We start from the raw sequence: 18442 nt of genomic DNA on the forward strand, positions 1-18442 counted from the left end.
AGAACCACTACGCACAGACGTATGAAAGACATGGGTTTCAGCTGTCGCATTCCTTGTGTCAAGCCACTCTTGAACAACAGACAGCGTCAGAAGCGTCTCACCTGGGCTAAAGACAAAAAGGACTGGACTGCTGGTGAGTGGTCCAAAGTCATGTTCTCTGATGAAAGTAAATTTTGCATTACCTTTGGAAATCAGGGTCCCAGAGTCTGGAGGAAGAGAGGAGAGGCACAGAATCCACGTTGCTTGAGGTCCAGTGTAAAGTTTCCACAGTCAGTGATGGTTTGGGGTGCCATGTCATCTGCTGGTGTTGGTCCACTGTGTTTTCTGAGGTCCAAGGTCAATGCAGCCGTGTACCATCAAGTTTTAGAGCACTTCATGCTTCCTGCTGCTGCCCATCTTTATGGAGATGCAGATTTCATTTTCCAACAGGACTTGGCACCTGCACACAGTGCCAAAGCTACCAGTACCTGGTTTAAGGACCATGTATCCCTTGGCCAGGAAACTCGCCTGACCTTAACCCCATAGAAAATCTATGGTGTATTGTGAAGAGGAAGATGCGATATGCCAGACCCAACAATGCAGAAGAGCTGAAGGCCACTATCAGAGCAACCTGGGCTCTCATAACACCTGAGCAGTGCCACAGACTGATAGACTCCATGCCACGCCGCATTGCTGCAGTAATTCAGGCAAAAGGAGCCCCAACTAAGTATTGAGTGCTGTACATGCTCATACTTTTCAGTTGGCCAAGATTTCTTAAAATCCTTTCTTTGTATTGGTATTCAGTACTATTCTAATTTTCTGACATACCAAATTTGGGGTTTTCATTGGTTGTTTCATTGGTAGTTCTAATCATAATTAAAAGAAATAAACATGTGAAATGTATCAGTCTGTGTGTAATGAATGAATATAATATACAAGTTTCACTTTTTGAATGGAATTAGTGAAATTAATCAACTTTTTGATGATATTCTAATTATATGACCAGCACCTGTATATAGTATTGGACTGTAAAAGGTGCAGATTGCTGCACTGTTCAGTGCAATCCACAGAGCAGAATCCAGTTTGGTAACATTATATTCATAACATTTCTACAGCCCAACATGACAATCCCTCGGAGGCAAATATTGAAAGGCGTCAACCTGCCAGAATCATACCAAGACACCACTCACTTCAGGTTTAGTTCAACAGAATGACTGACTTCTTTAGCACTGCCTGTAAAGAAAATGGTTTCATTTAAAACATCCCAAAACCAAAAATTCCCCAAGCATGGTTTGTGTCTGAAGATATCTGTTCACAGGGAGGAGCCACAAGCACCCTTGTTATGTAATAACTTTGTACATTCTTAGCCTGACAATGAAACATGTATACAGTAAACTGTTCTCTTTTTAATGGAAGAAATGCAATAGACATGGATAAAACCATTTCTAATGGATGATACAATGAAGAAGACAATACCAAAAAAGGTTAAGTATTGTGACATAATAGAAGAGCACTTCGGGTCTATAACCGGACAAAAAGACCCGGCATAAGGAAAAGGTTTCAAAATCTGATCTCAATATTGTAAATGGTGACACAAGCTGGAATGAAACATGGATCAAAATCAGGAGAAATTTGTTTCCAAACATAAAACATGTTTCTTTACAATGCGTCAAAGTTTTAAACTAACTCAATGCATCTACTGGAAGGATAAATTCATGCTGGAAAAAAACAAATCTGCTTTTAATTAAAGGTGTTACATGAGCATTTTTGAAATTAAAATCATTACTTCTTTTGATACATTGGAATAAACTCTTTCCAACGGTCGGCTTCCTCCAACATTAGGTTCCTCTGGTTCATTCTTATAAGATGCACTGGATGATCAACTCACTATCAGAAAGACAATGGTTTCATTCAAAGGACATAATGTTCCTTTGTTTGTTGCTCTTATTCCATTATGCATCTTTTGTGTTATTTAATAGCTGATGGATGAGTTGAAGATTTAACAGGTAAAGAATGAAGGTCAAATCAAATTTATAAGATGCACTGGATGATCAACTCATTATTAGGATTATGTTCAAACAGCCTGACCAGACACAGAGGTAGTGTCCTCTACTATACCTGAAAATTTAGGGATTTCATGACATATAGAAGAGTTCACATCCTACGGTTTAACACAAATTTTTTTTTTTTTACAGGAATATTTTGTATTTGTGGGTACAATCCCCTGCTCAGAGTTAGATGGCAAGATTGATATCACTCATGTCTAAAAATATGAAGCTACAGCCAGCAGCAGCTTAGCTTGCCTAAGCAGAAAGAGTGAAAAGAGCCAGATTGGCTGTTACCCTCCTAAAAGCACAACATGTTTTCACACTTTTGTTTTTAGATGGATTAAGCAAAGACAGTGAATTAATTGGTGATCTGCTAGAGCTGCTGGCAGACAGGCGGGAGCGTGTTATCAAACTAACATCCAGCAAGAAAGCAAATGCACACTTCCCCCAAAATGCAGTACAATTCTTTAAGGTTTTTGGATCCGAGTGTCATCTTAAGACCAACATTCTCACTGGCCTCTTTTGTTTCAGCTGTACTAAGACAACAGAATTATTTCTACAATGATTTATTCATGTATAAAAATGCTCCTAACAGCACCCTTGATTAAACAGCCATTTGTGTCAGAGACGTGGGTGGAATGAAACAATCCTCATCTTAAATACTCAGCAATTTATAAGCTCCACCTCAAAGTGGAGAATGGCATTAGAAGGGATGGCTGGCGGGCATCCAGCAGCGCCGTACGCGTAGTCCGGTGAGCAGGTCAACCTGGCCACTTGGCCACGGCTCATCTGTGGAGGTGGTGAAGAGTATGTTACATAAAGGTAATATAGTTTGGCTTATTTGTGTTTTTGAAATCTTTATTAAAAGGGATCCAGTGATTTACACTTTCATAAGATTAGAGGACTCACAAGAGTTCATTGTAAATGCAAAGGCTGAGATATTCTGACTAAACACTGGTTTCTACATTTCCAGTCATGCAGCAGTGTTTGCTTGACCTTCCCTCCCCTCTAAATCCAGACATCTCTTAAACCCATGGCCCGATTTTGCAAATCTCACCTATTAAAAATTTTGCTGAGAGAGTCTCTCAGGCTTTGAACATCTGCTCCAGATCCACAGAAAAGATTATAGCTGTTTTTGGTAGGATGGGGCCCTATGTCAAAATAAATTAGACTGAACTAAATTCGTTTACAGAACCATCATGAGTCCAGATGACTACATGGCTTTGATAATCGTGTACTGAACCTAATGTCCTCATATGAGGAAGACTCTGTTGTATCTGGTTATTAGACGTGAAATCACAGGAGTCAATGAACCAGTGTTTGCATTTTACTTTAATCAGTCTGCATCTACCTAATGAGTAGCTATCATTATCCAGCCCACTATCTGTTAGCTGTCAGGCTCATGTTAAGACAGCACAAAGAGGCTGTCGACAACTGTATGGGCACAGACACACAAAACCGCCGGGCTTAGTAGTGATCTCCATTATGAGTAAATTGATCTCAATGTGTAAAATCACTGGAGTTCCCTTTAAAGTTCATGTCCTTACCTGAGCTACACCATCATCCCAACCACGAATTACTTCGCCCTGTCCAATCTTGAATTTAAAGGGCTCTCCCCGGTCCCTGGAGGAGTCAAACTTTTTCCCATTTGTCAGTGTGCCTGTTTAACAGTAAACAGAACTGTTTGTAGTCTATTTGAGCTGCGACCATTAGTTAACTGATTAACAAGTATTTTAATGGCAACCATCAATCAGAGCAGGCATTCTGATAATAGACTTGTGATAATCGACTGTCACTTTTTAAGCAAAACTACTTAAACATTTCACTGCTTCTAACTTCTTTAATGTAAGAACCTTGTGTTGTCTTTATTATATATCATAGTTAAATGATTATTTTTAGGTTTCAGGCTGTAGGGCAAATAAAAGGAGCTATGTGATGAGGTCAACTTGCACTGTGGGAAATAACGGGTATTTCCCCCACATTTTCTGATGTTTTATAAACAAAACAATTATAAGGGCGACAGATTAAGTGCCAATGAAAATAAATATTAGCTGCAGCACAACAGTAACGACCTTGTATCTTCAATTATTAATACTTTAGTGCTCTTTATTTAGTCGCACTTTAAATACAATGTGATTAAGTTTTAAATACAATAGCTGGTGATGCACATAACTGAAATTGGACCGTTAAAGGTATAGTTCGACTATCTGGGACGAGATATCACGTCGTATGCGCACTTATTATGAAGCTAGGATGTGGTTAGCATTACTTAGCTTAGCGCAGACTGGAAATAAAGAGAACCCGCGAACCTGGCTCGGCTGCTGCTTGTACACTTTTAAACAAATCGAAATATGTCGTGTGAAAAGCGTTTAGATGGACTGGTTAGCAGACGGCATTAGCTCTGGGCAGAGCCAGGCTCCATTTCCACCTTGTTTCCAGTTTCTGTGCTGTGCTAAGATAAGCTAAACGCATCCTGCCTGTAACATTTAGCTAGTCGTGCACAACAAGGGTGGAACCCATCTTCTCGACGAGAAAGCGCAAACGCGTTAACTCCCAAATGTGAAACTATAAAATCGACCAACCGTGTTCATCCGCATGAATAACATTTTCCATTTTGAGCGGAAATTGATGAACACAATAACCTCTGACCAAGCAACAATAAAATGATCTTACCAACGTAGTGCACGGTAACAGTCTGTCCTTTCCGAGGAAACGTCTTCCCTATAAGGAAAACGTGGATAAAGCGATGTTATTAAGGAAACACAACATTTAACCATCTGGTCTTTGAAATTAACGTTATAAAATCCTTACCGTCTCCTGGTCTTAAAGTCTCAACGTTGACTCCCATTGTTCTTTCCGTGCAGCCTTCCTCCGCTCACACTTCCGCCCAGCTCTTCGTGCGACTGTGTTTAACGTTAGCTCACGCGATACAAGATGGTTCCGTGTGCTGCAGCGGGATTGGTTCGTTCGGTGAAGCCACTGAGCGCAGCATGTCTCAGTGTAGAAGGCTTGTCAGGCTTAAAGGAACACGTCTTCTTTTCTGTTTGTTGGTGTACGTGTCTACATGTGGATGCTTGTAGCAAGGAGGGCTGCTGTATCTTTGCATCTGCCAAGTTAATACAATTTACCTGTCAACAGAGGCAGCGACGATGCACCCAGTGGTAATTTTTCACAGCGGTGGAAGGTAGTTAGGTACATTTACTCAAGTACTTAAGTGCAGTTTTGAGGTATCTATTATTATTTTTTTCTACCTCATACTTTGACTTAACATTTTAGTCAAATATTGTACTTTTTACTCCATCCGCTACATTTATTTAATAAATGTTAAATTTGCCTATTACCTCAGACAAGGTGTTTGTCACTTGACAGCATTTGCAAATATTCAAAAGCAGTCCAGTCAATATTAAAACAAAGGTATTACTGTTGCAGTCTCATTAAACTGCCATAACATCCATTGACATACTTTTCTCAGCAACAGTAGTTTTAGTGAAATTAAAATACCTTCAAGTACACAGGCATAATTTACAAATTGGTGAAGGTTTATTATTAGTTATTAATCTAGACCCTGGGTTCCCAAACCTTTTCACCTTCAGACCCAAAATATAAATTTGGTTTCTCCCTGGCATCTAAACTTACAAAAATACATTTATAAACTACTGATAATGAACACAACAAACCATGAATTTAAAATGTATTTATTTCAAGTACATAAACTGCATCAGCGAATCTGTTTTCTTTTTCTGTCACTCCTTTTCTGCAACAGCGGCCCCAGATTTTCTGTTACTCCATGTTTCATTTGCTACCAATGCAACTTTACAGGTGTGATGGCAACAGTTCTCTGTTACAGCTTGCACCAGCAGTTTGGGGAAAGTACAGACTGGCCGACAAGGAAAATTCCCAAACTTTTCAATCAACCCTTGTCAAGCTCAGGTTAGCGAGAAAAGAGAGAGAAAGAGCCCTACTCACAGCATCTGAGCTGAACAGAGCAGTGTGGAAAAAAAGAAAGCTTTTCTATTTTAATTAGAAAAATAAATTCACATTATGCATTTTCTCTGCCAATTGATGACCCCATTAAAAGAGGTCCATGACTCAAAATGGGTCATGGAGCCCAAATTTTGGAAAGGCAGATCAGGCCTAAGCATCAGAGGAAGTCACAGCGGCATCAGTTTCGTGTGGTGAGGGATCATACAGGTTGTTGAAGAAGGAAAAGTTAGATTCAGTTCCATGTTGTGTGCCCTGGGAAGGAAAGCCTCTTTTATCATCAGAGTTTTCTGGAATTGATACAAGATGCTTTGTTATCAAATCCTTCTTACTTACATCTATTCTGCAGGCAAAAAGGTCATCCACTACTGTTGTCTGGTTCCTAAGACAGACAAGTACAAATGTAAGCAAACAACACAAAGGAGCTGCCATCTTTAGTGTTCTTACATACATTATATCAATGTCATGTATTTAAATCACTGTATACATTGTGCAACGCTTCCTGTTCATCATAAAGAGGAAGACAGAGATTATGAGTCCAGCCAGCAGAGTCAGACCAACTGCGAGGCCTACAGTCAACATATCTGAAACACACAGAAACATGATAACTGCATGAAACAAATGATGAAACATTTGACTTTAACATCCTTTTCTACACTGCATATACTAACTTCTGCTTTAGTAACATTCATTTCTACACTGCATATACTAACTTCTGCTTACTGAAAATGCCTTTCTTTAAACATTTGCATATGGAATTACCAGGCCTAGTTGCTCCAATACTAACATCTATTTAAGGGAAAGGCTGGTGATGCTACATTTTTCTTATTGTCAACAAAAAGACCAAAACCAACAATGCATTTATGGTGTTAACAGGTACTGTCTGCGAGGCCAAAGCCTGATATACTTTAGCCTATTCCTCTGTACAATAGTTCTCCACTGTTATCAAAAAACAGTTAAAGACATAAAGGAGCCACACTGTTAATCAGTCAATCTGTTGATCATTCCTGCACTAGATGCTCAGTTGAAGCAGCTAAGGAGGGTTTCAGGTTACCATTATTATCATCAGGAGGGTTGATGGGGGGCTCTAAGTAGCAGTCTCCCGGGAAAATGGTGATGTCATCAAGAGCGACGTCCCCGCTTGTATTCCTCCCTCTTTGATACACAAACACAAACTGTGACAAAGAAAGAGAGATGCTCAGCACAGCAAACAGAAAATCCAAAAAACACACGAGAAAGCAGTCCAATTTGTTAATAAAAGTTATCATTGGTTAACTGGCACATTTTGCCTTACAGGTAACTGACACTTTCTTTATGTAGCTGTTGTAGTTAAGTTGCATTTTAACATAAAGGTGCAGGATGTTTAATTTTTTGTTTGCATTTGAATCCCTTGGCTTTTCTTAAGTTCAATGGCTCTAACTATTGTCTTCAAACTAGCGAACAGTAAAAAAGTCTGCCAAAAAAAAAGGACTTTTTCATCCTAACGTCTTTGCATGAACTCTGATCAAACCTACGTTTAGTTCATAATTACCCAGAATGCTTCTTCATGTTTAACAAACACATGGGCCTCCTGCCACTTGTCTCCCTTGTTTCCTGTCTCAATCCACCTCAGAATCCCTTCTTCATTTCCACCACTATGCAGTTTTCTATGGGACATGATCAAGATCAAAGATTTTTATTGTCAATTCACTATATCTGCAGGACATACAGAAAATCAAAATACCGTTTCTCTCTCACCTAGTATTGAATGCCACACCATTTAGGAAATAAAAGTAGACTAAAAAGAATAAGAAAACTAAGTCAGAGTGATTAGGATAAAGCTAAATGGTACAGCCTAACAGGCTATGACTCAAACCATGTACAATCAGTGACAGTAACAAGAAGATTGTCAGATGGTTTTGAGACTGAGATGCACATGGACAGTACTGCAAATGACCAACAGCAGCAGATATGATGGTAAAACACTCAGCAGTGGATTTAAATGTGATATAACAAGAAGGGGGAATGTACTGGGTTTCTGCAAAACAGCAGAGGTAGTCTTTTTATGTTCTGTGGTGGGTCACAGTCCAGGGGCAGAGGGCAGGTAATGGACAGCATTCAGCATCCTCACAGCCTGATGGATGAAGCTGTTTGTAAGTCTGGTGGAGTGGGCCTGAAGACTCCGACACCTTCGCCCTGAAGTCAGGAGTCTGTAGTGGGAGTGTGAGGGGTGAGAGGTGTCATCAGCAATGCTGATGGCTCTGTGGGTGAGGCAGGTGTTGAAGATGTCCGTAAGGAGTGGCAGAGGGGCACTCATGATCTTGCTGGTGTTCATTATGCATTGCAGGGTCCTTCTGCAGGAGGCAGTACAGCCTCTGTACCACACAGTGATGCAACCAGTGATAACGCTCTCAGCGGCGCCCCGGTAGAAAGAGCGCATGATGGGGGGGTATGACACTGGCTCTCCTCAGTTTGCAGAGGAAGTAGAGGCATGATTGAGCCTTCTTAGCAAGTGATGTGGTGTTGTTGGTCCAGGAGAGGTCCTCAGAGATGTGCACCCCCAGGAACTTGGTGCTGCTCATTCTCTCCACTATAGCACTATCGATGGTCAGTGGTGGATGCTTTAGGTAGGTAGATAGGTAGGTAGGTACTTTATTGATCCCTCAATGGGGAAGTTTCAGTGTTTCAGCAGCAAAGGAGAACAAACAACATAACACCATGAGAAACAAACACCACACACATTTAGATGCTTTCTTCTGAAGTCCACAACAATCTCTTTAGTCTTCCCCAGATTGAGAAGAGGTTATTGTCTTTACACCACTGGACCAGCTGGCTCACCTCACTCCTGTAGTTGGCCTCATCATTGTTGGTAATGAGGCCAACTACAGTCGTGTCATCCACAAATTTGACAATGTGGTTGGTGCTGTAGGTTGGCACACAGTCGTGGGTCAGCAGTGTGAAGAACAGTGGGCTGAGCACACACCCCTGCGGAGCCCCTGTGCTCAGCATGATGATCATGGAGATGTTGCTGCTGACCCACACATTTATCACCTATTTATATTAAGGTATTGCCTTTGGTAATTAATATACAGTTCACGTTTAATTTGATACTGCTCAGACATTAACAGCTACTTACCTGTCATTTGTGAAAACTCTAAGAGTCCCAACATGGCTGCCATAGATGTGGTACCAGAATGTGAGACAGTGCCCTCTAGTGGACGGCTGGAAAACATCACTGATCAGGAAGGATGTGGCTCCCTGCTCACCCACTGAGCTGTCTACATACAGATAGTAACCTGGTGGAAACAAGGAGATCACTCAAAATTATGACAGGAAGAACCCTCATAACCATTGCATGACCATTTTATAACAGGTACATTAAAGCTATAATAATGCAAATTTCTGACCAGCTAAATGCCAATAATCCAATCAGACCTGGTGATGGTGGTTTTAACTGCACAAAGAATAAGATTCAGATCTGGTAAGGTTTACTTTTGTTGCTTTGACCCAATTCTCTTGAACAGAGTGCCACAACTTTCAAACGCAAACTGAAAACTTAACTGTTTTCTCAGGCTCATGATTAGTTACTTCAATGAGTTCCATCTGTGTACAGTATGCGGGCTGCATGTAGGTTTCTTACTGTAAGCACATGCATTTTAATGCAAAGTAGGGATTTCTGACACAACCTCACTGTCTTCCAAGGTGTGTGGAGGAGGAAAAAATGTCTGAAAAGGTCAAAACACTAGTAACACTTGTAGTATACACAACGTTCTTGTGAGATAAATACATTTTCCCTTGCCTTAGAGTTGGTAGATTCTCATATTGGGGTTCAGTGTTTCATAGTTTTAAAACATATCATTTAACAACCAGAGAGCACTTGTTCACTGTTGATTAGCACAGTGCTTACCCACACAGCCCTATCAGGAAAGTACTCCTTTATAAACATCACACCCATCCAGATGTGTGAATTTTTAACTGGATGTTATTAACGCAACTGATTAAAGTTAAGTGGATGCTGATATAATATTTTTTCATAGAATTCTAGTTGTCCTGGACTTGTAAATGTTCAGATGAGGTTAGGCCTGTTTGTCAGTCTACATTCATATCACTACCACCTGGAGTGGTGATTATTTACTTTACTATTTCTTGCATGTGGAGACGTGAACATTATGTAATTACCAATAGCACTAATTTTGTTGAATAGGATAAATCTCTAGTTTAAGGCAGCTGACAAATGTTTTATCACAGTTCAATTTTACGTTTAGCTTTAAGAAACTGTTCTCAAACATAAAGAATCAGAGTTATATAAATGATTACAGACCATGTGTTGAGTTGGTGGTGTGATCAACGCTGGGCCCGGTGTTGAGGTTTGGGGAGGCTCCTCTGCCGCGGAGCCAGTCTCCCTGGTCGACTTCCCCACCCAGGTTGCTCCAGCTACACATGCTGTTCTCAAAGTCACAGAAGCCAGGAGGAGGACAATGAGCATCTGTCAGCTCTATATCATCAAAAGCCATGTCTCCCTCCTGGGTGGGGCCAGCCTTCACCCCTTCTACCACAATCTGAAACACAAAGTGTGACTTGATGGAAACTGTTTCCTGTAAAGATTAAACATACAGTAGAGTTTTCGATGTCATTTTAGTCTTATTATAACACACTCTTAATAATAATAACAATATTTTCCTTACTGATATAAATTTATTGTCAACTGACTAATCAATAAATCAAATAACTGTTGCAACTCTACACTATTACTCACTGGCAAAATATATGTAGAACTGAATTAATTTAAATGTAAGAAAATAATGCGCTCAAACAATAAAGAGAAATCTTTATTGATATTTTGAATTACATACATGTAAAATGGTAACAAAAGAACAAAGACCATTTGGTTATTAGTAAAAATACCAGTACCACAGTGTGGAAATGAAAGTGTTTATTTAGCCAGCGTAGCTTCACTGAGAGGCGACCTCTCTTTTTAAGGAATGGCCTGATCACATTCACACAGTTACACACTCACACCTGGGGGCTGCCTCGTATAACCATAGCCTGACCTGCTGGCCAATGAGCAGCTCCACTGGAGCAGCTGGGGGTTAAGTGCCTTGCTCAAGGGCGTTGATGACCTTCCGGTCACAAGCTCACTTCTTGAACTGCTCCAAACTATAAGTAAACACCTATTTGACATTTTAATCTTCAGTGGAAGTATAGAAGTATTAACAGTAAAACTGTCTTGAAGTATCAAGTAAAGTATTCATTATACAGGCACTATGGCCCATGTCAGTGTTATATTATTAAACAACATCGTTACTGATTTATAATTACTGAAGCAATAACATATAAACAAAATTCATATGTGGTTGAGTTGGAGCTAATTTAAAATATTTATATTTAATTAAAATGTAATAATTTCTATACCTTTGGGTAGCTATACTGTATAACAATGCATACTGCATAAGTGTAATCAATAAGAAAATGTTCAAGTACAAGTATTTCAAAATTATACTTATGTACAGAAAGTAAAGTACTTGAGGAAATGTTCTTATTTACCTCCCACCATTGTCTATATTTATCTTTCTCCTCCAGAATGAGTGTATTACTAGACTGTCTCAGGAGGATCACTGTAACTCACCCTGTAAGGCTGAACTCGAGGCAACAGTGAAGCCTGGGCGAACCTCCACAGTTGGCCTTGGTCTCCCCTCTGAGAGAAAATCAGTGATTCCTTGCCTTCTTCACTCTGCTGGTAAACGTTTAGTGTCCCTACGCCTTTGCCATACATGTGGTACCAGAGCTGCACACAAGATCCTTTGCCTGAAGGGCCACAGGAAAGGAGAGCATAACAAATGCAATTTCATTAGTGAAATATTAGAGAATATCCACAGTAGCAGTGGTCTGATTGTGACTCGCTGAGGAAGAGCACACTGTCTCCATAAAGAGCAATATACAAAAAATAAGTGGCTGCTCAGAGCAAACTCTCAATCTAACTGTTGTACTATATTGTCAACTGTAGGACAAATACAAGTGTAACCAAATAAAAGCCAATCTGTGGCTCCATATTTTTTGATAATAGCTTGGCGATCACAAAGGAAATATTCAGATAAGAGTGGAGAACATGCTGGTAGCTCTCTCACTTCCAGGATACAGTGGTGATGACATCGCAGCTGTCTGGCCAGCGACGTCAGCAGCAGATGAGGGCAGGTAGTAGTAATGGCCCACAGGTGTGCTGGTGGTGTGGTCGCTGTCTGGTCCTGTGCTGGGGTTGTGAGTGGAACCTGACTGCCTGACCCAGTCAAAGTCATCAGTGGTCTGCTGCTGCCAGTCACAGCTCCCTTCCTCAAAGTCACACAAATCTACAACATAATAACTTGGAATGAATTACAAACAGTATCCATAAATGAAAAATAAAAATGTAAAAAAAAGTTGTTTCCAGAAGCCGTTCACCTTCTTGTGCCTCAGCGGGAGGGAATTTCTTCATTTCTGGCACAAGTGTTCACTTTGACTCAGTGATGAAATGATTAGATTTTGGTGGTCAAAGGTTAAAGATCAAAGTCAGTGACCTCCCTTCTGTCCCATACCCATGAATTTGACTGACTGCTGGAGGCATACAACCACGAAGCAGTAATTCTACTTAATTCTTAAATTTAGTTTGAAAATTTTGTATAGCTTATAAAGCACCATTTATTATAAACAATTTTTTTAACAGGTTTTTAAACCTGTATTTTAAATGTGAACTAATAGTTTGACACCTATTTTTATTGTTTTAGTTGTTTTAATGGCATTTGTTTTATTTTGCTTTATATTTTATGTCAGTTTTTTTCTGTGAATAACACCAAAGCTCACATTCATGTTAAAAGGACAAAGGTCTTTTCTGGGTTTTTCAGCCTTCTTACCAGAGGCCAGACATGATCCGCTGATGAGTGAGATGTCATCGATGGCTATGTCCCCTGCCTCTCCTCCCACTGCAGCCTCTAGAATCACTTGGTGGACTTTCTGCAATGTCACATGACTCTGCACCAGTAGCCACTCATCTCCTTGATTTCCTGACTGTTGCCACACCTAAAGGAAGGACAGGAGGATGATTCATTTGTCACAATGAGGATGTGAGGAGGTTTTTGCAACACCATGGTATCCAGTGAAACGGTACAGCTTGAACTCAGTACACCATGCATTAATGTTATTTTGCAATCAGCATTTCACAACTATGTGACAAGTACAATAACAAAGAGAAAACAGCCGCAAATATTTCTCAATCAATCTCACAGCCATTTTCCTAACCCTGTAGTAAAGGGAAGTCATGTGTCCAGATGCAAAGGGAAACATCATGAAAATGACTTTCACTAACCTCTACCATGTCTGTATTTTTCATGCAAAAACTTTGATAACATAAATTCAAAACCGGTTCATTTTATGCATGTTTACCAGTATTTTCCTAAAGTGATCAGCTGTTTGTAGAAGTATCCTCAAAGAGCCAACAGTAGCACCAAACATGTGATACCAAAATGTGAGACAGTATCCTTTCTCTCCAGCAGGTGGCAGCAGTGGAGACTTCAGCTGGGCCATATTCCCCTTCACGCTTGGTGGGGAGCTCTTGATGAAAATATATTTCCCTGTCAAACAACATATTATAATGACTCCAAGCCTTCTCAGCTTTAGAACACTTAACACAAAGTAATATTTACATGCAGTCTCTTTGCACTTATCTAAGAGCTGTGAGGAGTTCACGCATAGAGTGATTTTTATTTGAATACCTCAGAAAGTGAATCTATTCTGTTTCACTGTGACCACAGTGGCTGCAGTTCAGCAAAAGTTACAAAGGTCCACTATAAAAAACATTCTCAACACAGGTAATGAAGCAATTATGGTAAAAATGTTAAGTAGACAACACTAGTGTGCAGTTACAGTATCTGTGCAACGTTTCAGAAGACTTGTGATAAAAACAGTTTAGTAGCAGTAATGACCTTTGCCTGTAGTGTGGTCTCCTGCAGGCCCGGTGTTTGGGGTTTCAGTGGGACCTGACCTACTGAGCCAGTCCAGCTCATCTTCACCCCCCTGCATCCAAACACACAGACCGTGTTCAAAAGAGCAGTCACAGGCAGACAGAGCTGAGGAGGGAAAAGAAAGTTTAAAATTAGCCAACCCTAATCACTAGTTCTTGTTCCTGTAGGTATAAATACAGCAGAAATGATACATGCACCATATCCACAATACCAGTACTCATTCAAGTAATGGTGATAAAAGATTACATTACCTGGTGGTTGGTAGGATTTTTCACAGTTTATAAAAGAGACATCATCCACAGCAACAATGTAATCTTCAGTAGTTGTACTCCCCTGAGTCATTTTATTCATGCTACTGAACCAAATCTAAAATTAGAAATAATTACATTAATACTTTTGAAGGATTATTATCATTAAAAAATGAAGAAACTTTGTATCACTGCAGTTACAGAAAATTTAAAGTAATTTTGTAATGTAAGTTATTTGTGCTCAATAAATAGTTTTGGTTAACTTCTGTATATTAGGAATTCCCATACATATTTAATAATGTAATATAAGAAGATCGTACATACAGTATGTTTTTATCACATTCATCATAAAGTGTGTTTTTAAGGTTTTGGACTCAGAGGTTGTAAGGTTCTATTTGATATAATGCATATGTTAAATAGGCACTAATATTGTCCATACTCACAACCAAGTGAAAACCTGAATAGGCAGCCATTATACATTTATTTTTAGTTTACATGGTGCTGTGTACACAGGTTCCTGTGATCTCAGGAAACATCAGCAGAAAGTAACAAGAGCTGAGTATGCCTTTGACTCTAAATGTGCACAGATAACACCATTTACTATCCAAATGATAATAATGGTGTACAGTTACTATACTATCTCTGAATATTTCCCTTTAACTTTCCTACAAGCATCCGCACTTTAATTTAAATATAACACGTATGTCGTGAACACCAAACTCTAGTTTGTAACTTTACTGCTCAGGCTGTTCACATAAGCTACGTACACATACATACCATGTCATCTGTCTCGACCTTAGTGCCCAGTCAAGAGGCCTTTGTGTCCTCTGTAATCAAAGGCAAAATGGCCTTTCCCTTCAAGTTATGAAATTTATGGCCTCAGTGACCTCCTCATGCTCGGGATGAAGCATCTGCACTTGTTGTGGTTATTTATTTATTTGGGTCATTGTCACCAACCTGTATGCTCCTTGTGCAAAGATTAAAACTAAATGTTCATGTGTAGCGGACACATGAGCATGCACCTTGTAAGGCTGCTGGAACAGGCCTAGTGGCAGATACTCTGCAGTCCAGTGGGAGACAGTGTTGTGACTGCGTGACCACAGGATTGCTTCACTCCCGTCAGCTTGCTGCATAAGCACTCTGAGTGACCTAGTACTCTCTGCACTGATGTGGAAGTGAAACCTGCGTTTAGGAAAGAAGGAAGGAAGAAGGGGAGAGTGTTGGATTGGGAAGACAGCTGCGTGGTAGAAAGACGGGGGTGATGGGGAGCATTGAGCAATTCATACAACTCTGTATCAAAACACAACATTTTATAGAGATTAGGATGACAGTAACCCTCAATGTCATGGTTATCACTTACAGAATCTGGCAGTAGGGGGAGGAAGGTGGAAGTAGAGGACTCTGGAGCCGGGCCTCAGTTTGTGTGGACCCTTGACTGAAATGCACTCTCATGTAGTAGCCTGAGAACAAGGGAAAACATCTCAAATTAACAAAGTTGACTCTTAAACATACTGGTTCAACTGCTGGGAGAAGAATGTAGGTCTAACCACATGTTACTTAAGCATGTTATCCCTTGAATTCTTGTCCTGGGGGTCCAAAAACAATCAATTACTCAGTTAAAAAGCCACTAAAGTCACCTGTTTCTGTAGTGTGGTCAGTGGGTGGCTCAGTGTTGTTATTGGCTTTCTGTCTCTGCCACTTGCTCAGTCCATCACTAGTGTCAGTCCATTGGCACTGGTCATTCTCAAATGTACATGGACCTAAAATATCAAGAAAAGGCTAATAGTGCTGGAAAAAGAAGGGAGGTTGAATAGAAGGGGCAGAGGGCAGGGTGACTCCACTGTGGGTTAAGTTGACATTTAACATAGAAACAACATTTGCGCAAATCAGTCCTATTTTTCTCAGTAAATGTATTAGCATGCATCTACTTCCTGTCTCTTCTGAGAACACACCATCAACAACAGCCAACACTGTATCAGGTAACTGAACATTTAATAGAATCTTTCAGTCAGACTAAGTAACCCACACATAAAGTGCAACACCAGAAATGAAAATCATTTGTATCTTTCAAGATGTAAAGCCACTCTATCAGTTCTCTGTCAGACACATGGGATTTCAGCTGTGGAATAAGTTCCTTCTTCTCTGTCAAGAATTTTCTATTCAAGTGTATCTTCTAGCATTTCAGTGTGTGTTAGAAGTAGTCCGCATAAAGTACTTTTTGACATGGCTAATCATCTCTTTGTAAATGTTTTCTCTGGCATGACAGATTGAGGGTATTGCATTCTTTAATAATCAGTGATCACATAATGAATTTTATGCAAAGCTTTTAACTATGGTGCCTACTGTAAAATAGTCAAAGAGTTACCAGCTCATTTTGCTTTCTCACATACAGTATCTAGTAGACTGCTAATGAATCTACCCAAGCCACTGCAAAACATTTTACACTGCTGAATAATGACAAATGTGTTTGCTGCAGGTGTCTTCAGACTATTTTAGTAAGATTCAAAATGCAGCTCACCACATCCATCCTCATCCTCCCCCTGTGGGCAGTCTGGATGATAATCACACTGTAAGGTGATCAGAATACACACATTTCCAGCTGACCGCCAACAGAAAAACTGATTGTCCTGCAACACAAAAGAAACACAAAGTAATTTTAAACAAGTTTACAGACTTGTTGTACAGTATTGTGATACTTTGTGTGCCACAGAACTACCACTGTAGCATGTCAAGCAGCTTACTTGACAGGGGTTGACTGGTGTAGTTGAGACTGAGGGTGGGGCTAGAGAAGTGGGTGCAGCAGAGGTAGGCGATGTGTCAGGCAGTGCGCTGTTGTTATGATCAAATACACACTGTCTGGAGAACGAGATATCATCCAGTGCAACCAGTCCCTTTCGACCATCTCCGTGCTCATATCTGAAGACAATCTAAGGAGGCATACAAAACAAATAGACACTCTGATCTTGTTTCCACCTGTTATTGTGGTTATTATAAAACATCAGCAAATCACCAGATTTGAAATCAAGGCCAGTGTTATATAAGGAGAAGTGGAACTGCATTCACTCTAATGGTAAAGACAGGTGACAAAGTAAAGGAAAAGCCAGAAATCATATGCTATGGTCTTCACAGTCGCCAGGTGTCAACCCAGTTGGACACCTATGGGAGATTTTGGACTGATGTGTTAGACCATCACCACCACCATCACCAAAACACAAAGTGAGGGAATATCATTTGGAAGAATGGTGTTCATCCCTCCAGTAAAGCTCCGAGACTTGTAGCATCAATGCCAAGGAGCACTGCAGCTGTTTTGGTGGCACATGGTGACCCAACACCTTACTAAGGCATTTTATGTTGGTTTTTCCTTTAATATGTCACAGTCTGTAGCTAGTACAATCTTGCTGCTCCTCTTGTTCTTGATGAAATCCTAATTGTATGATTATCTTTGTGAAGATGTTTGGAGTTGTATCAAAAGCTAAGTTTAATACTTATAGCCATTAAGGTATGAATTCCATTAATATAAATATATATAAGATATAGCTTTGTTTGCACATTTAACAATCCTACATCACCATAAACAAGGCCCTGGTTGACTAAAGCTCACATCTCTTAATCATTAACTGTCTGTGTCGTAGTGACCTTGCTGTTGGCTGATGAGGAGAACGTGATTTCTGCTCTTTGCCAGCTGTAGCTCTGTGAATCTTCCCTGAGCCACAACAGTCTATCGTCACTACCAGACCACTGTGTCCTGGACCGGGCTATCAGTCTGGCTGGAGCATCATCCAGGCTGAAGTAGAAGAATATCACCTACATACAGAGTAAGAATTGTAACAAATAAGCATTGCACACCTGAGATATAGACTTCTGTGATTTTAGCTACATTACTACTAGACAGACCCTTTACTACTGATATATGCACTTGCCAGCCTTTCCTGATGCCACCCATTTTGAGTTGTAATCTCAAAATGAGGAAACGTAAGACTCTGTAATGGCACCAAGCCTGTGTCATCTCTAACAGCTGGGGAAAGCAGCTTAGTTGTACTGACCCCAAACAAATGCATGTTCCATATGCACATGCAGCAAACTCACAGTGCAGTTAGAGCTGGGTAGTAAAGTTCTGGAGAGCATCTCTGATGCCTGGCCTATCTTGGCCAAGGGAGTCCCAGGGGTGACATAGTGACCTGTATAATAACATTACACAGCATGATGTAAAGTGTAG

General features: G+C 40.2%; 2 protein-coding genes across 3 annotated transcripts in view; both read right to left on the minus strand.

Moving 5' to 3' along the window:
• Positions 1-1365: 1365 nt before the first annotated feature.
• On the minus strand, positions 1366-5005 carry LOC109955337 (peptidyl-prolyl cis-trans isomerase FKBP1A-like). The gene is made up of 4 exons (XM_020591411.1): positions 4839-5005; positions 4701-4748; positions 3575-3687; positions 1366-2816 (listed from the first exon to the last, which is right to left on the minus strand). The coding sequence occupies exons 1-4, from the start codon at positions 4873-4875 to the stop codon at positions 2691-2693; spliced, it is 324 nt and encodes a 107-aa protein (XP_020447067.1). The 5' UTR covers positions 4876-5005; the 3' UTR covers positions 1366-2690.
• A 739-nt stretch (positions 5006-5744) lies between these two features.
• LOC109955315 (MAM and LDL-receptor class A domain-containing protein 1) overlaps positions 5745-18442 on the minus strand; it is an 81874-nt gene continuing 69176 nt past the window's right edge. For both annotated transcript variants that reach the window (XM_020591349.1, XM_020591348.1), the window contains 20 exons: positions 18313-18404; positions 17863-18030; positions 16968-17153; positions 16745-16853; positions 15864-15986; positions 15587-15686; positions 15249-15408; positions 14230-14344; positions 13940-14083; positions 13401-13588; positions 12872-13037; positions 12113-12331; positions 11614-11792; positions 10309-10546; positions 9124-9283; positions 7540-7654; positions 7063-7183; positions 6496-6592; positions 6345-6390; positions 5745-6263 (listed from right to left, as the gene is read on the minus strand). In XM_020591349.1, coding sequence (XP_020447005.1) covers positions 6162-6263; positions 6345-6390; positions 6496-6592; positions 7063-7183; positions 7540-7654; positions 9124-9283; positions 10309-10546; positions 11614-11792; positions 12113-12331; positions 12872-13037; positions 13401-13588; positions 13940-14083; positions 14230-14344; positions 15249-15408; positions 15587-15686; positions 15864-15986; positions 16745-16853; positions 16968-17153; positions 17863-18030; positions 18313-18404 — 2828 coding nt within the window. In that variant the 3' untranslated portion in view covers positions 5745-6161. The remainder of the gene's footprint in view (positions 6264-6344; positions 6391-6495; positions 6593-7062; positions 7184-7539; positions 7655-9123; positions 9284-10308; positions 10547-11613; positions 11793-12112; positions 12332-12871; positions 13038-13400; positions 13589-13939; positions 14084-14229; positions 14345-15248; positions 15409-15586; positions 15687-15863; positions 15987-16744; positions 16854-16967; positions 17154-17862; positions 18031-18312; positions 18405-18442) is intronic.

The sequence above is a fragment of the Monopterus albus genome, unplaced genomic scaffold (assembly GCF_001952655.1).
Source record: "Monopterus albus unplaced genomic scaffold, M_albus_1.0 scaffold14.1, whole genome shotgun sequence".
Lineage (NCBI taxonomy): Eukaryota > Metazoa > Chordata > Actinopteri > Synbranchiformes > Synbranchidae > Monopterus > Monopterus albus.

Coding starts and splice junctions, on each gene's coding strand:
- LOC109955337 (XM_020591411.1), bottom strand. CDS start 4,875: ATGGGAGTCAACGTTGAGACTTTAAGACCAGGAGACG. Junction 4,749..4,838: donor GACTTTAAGACCAGGAGACG/GTAAGGATTTTA, acceptor TTTTCCTTATAG/GGAAGACGTTTCCTCGGAAA. Junction 3,688..4,700: donor TGTTACCGTGCACTACGTTG/GTAAGATCATTT, acceptor ACTGTTAAACAG/GCACACTGACAAATGGGAAA.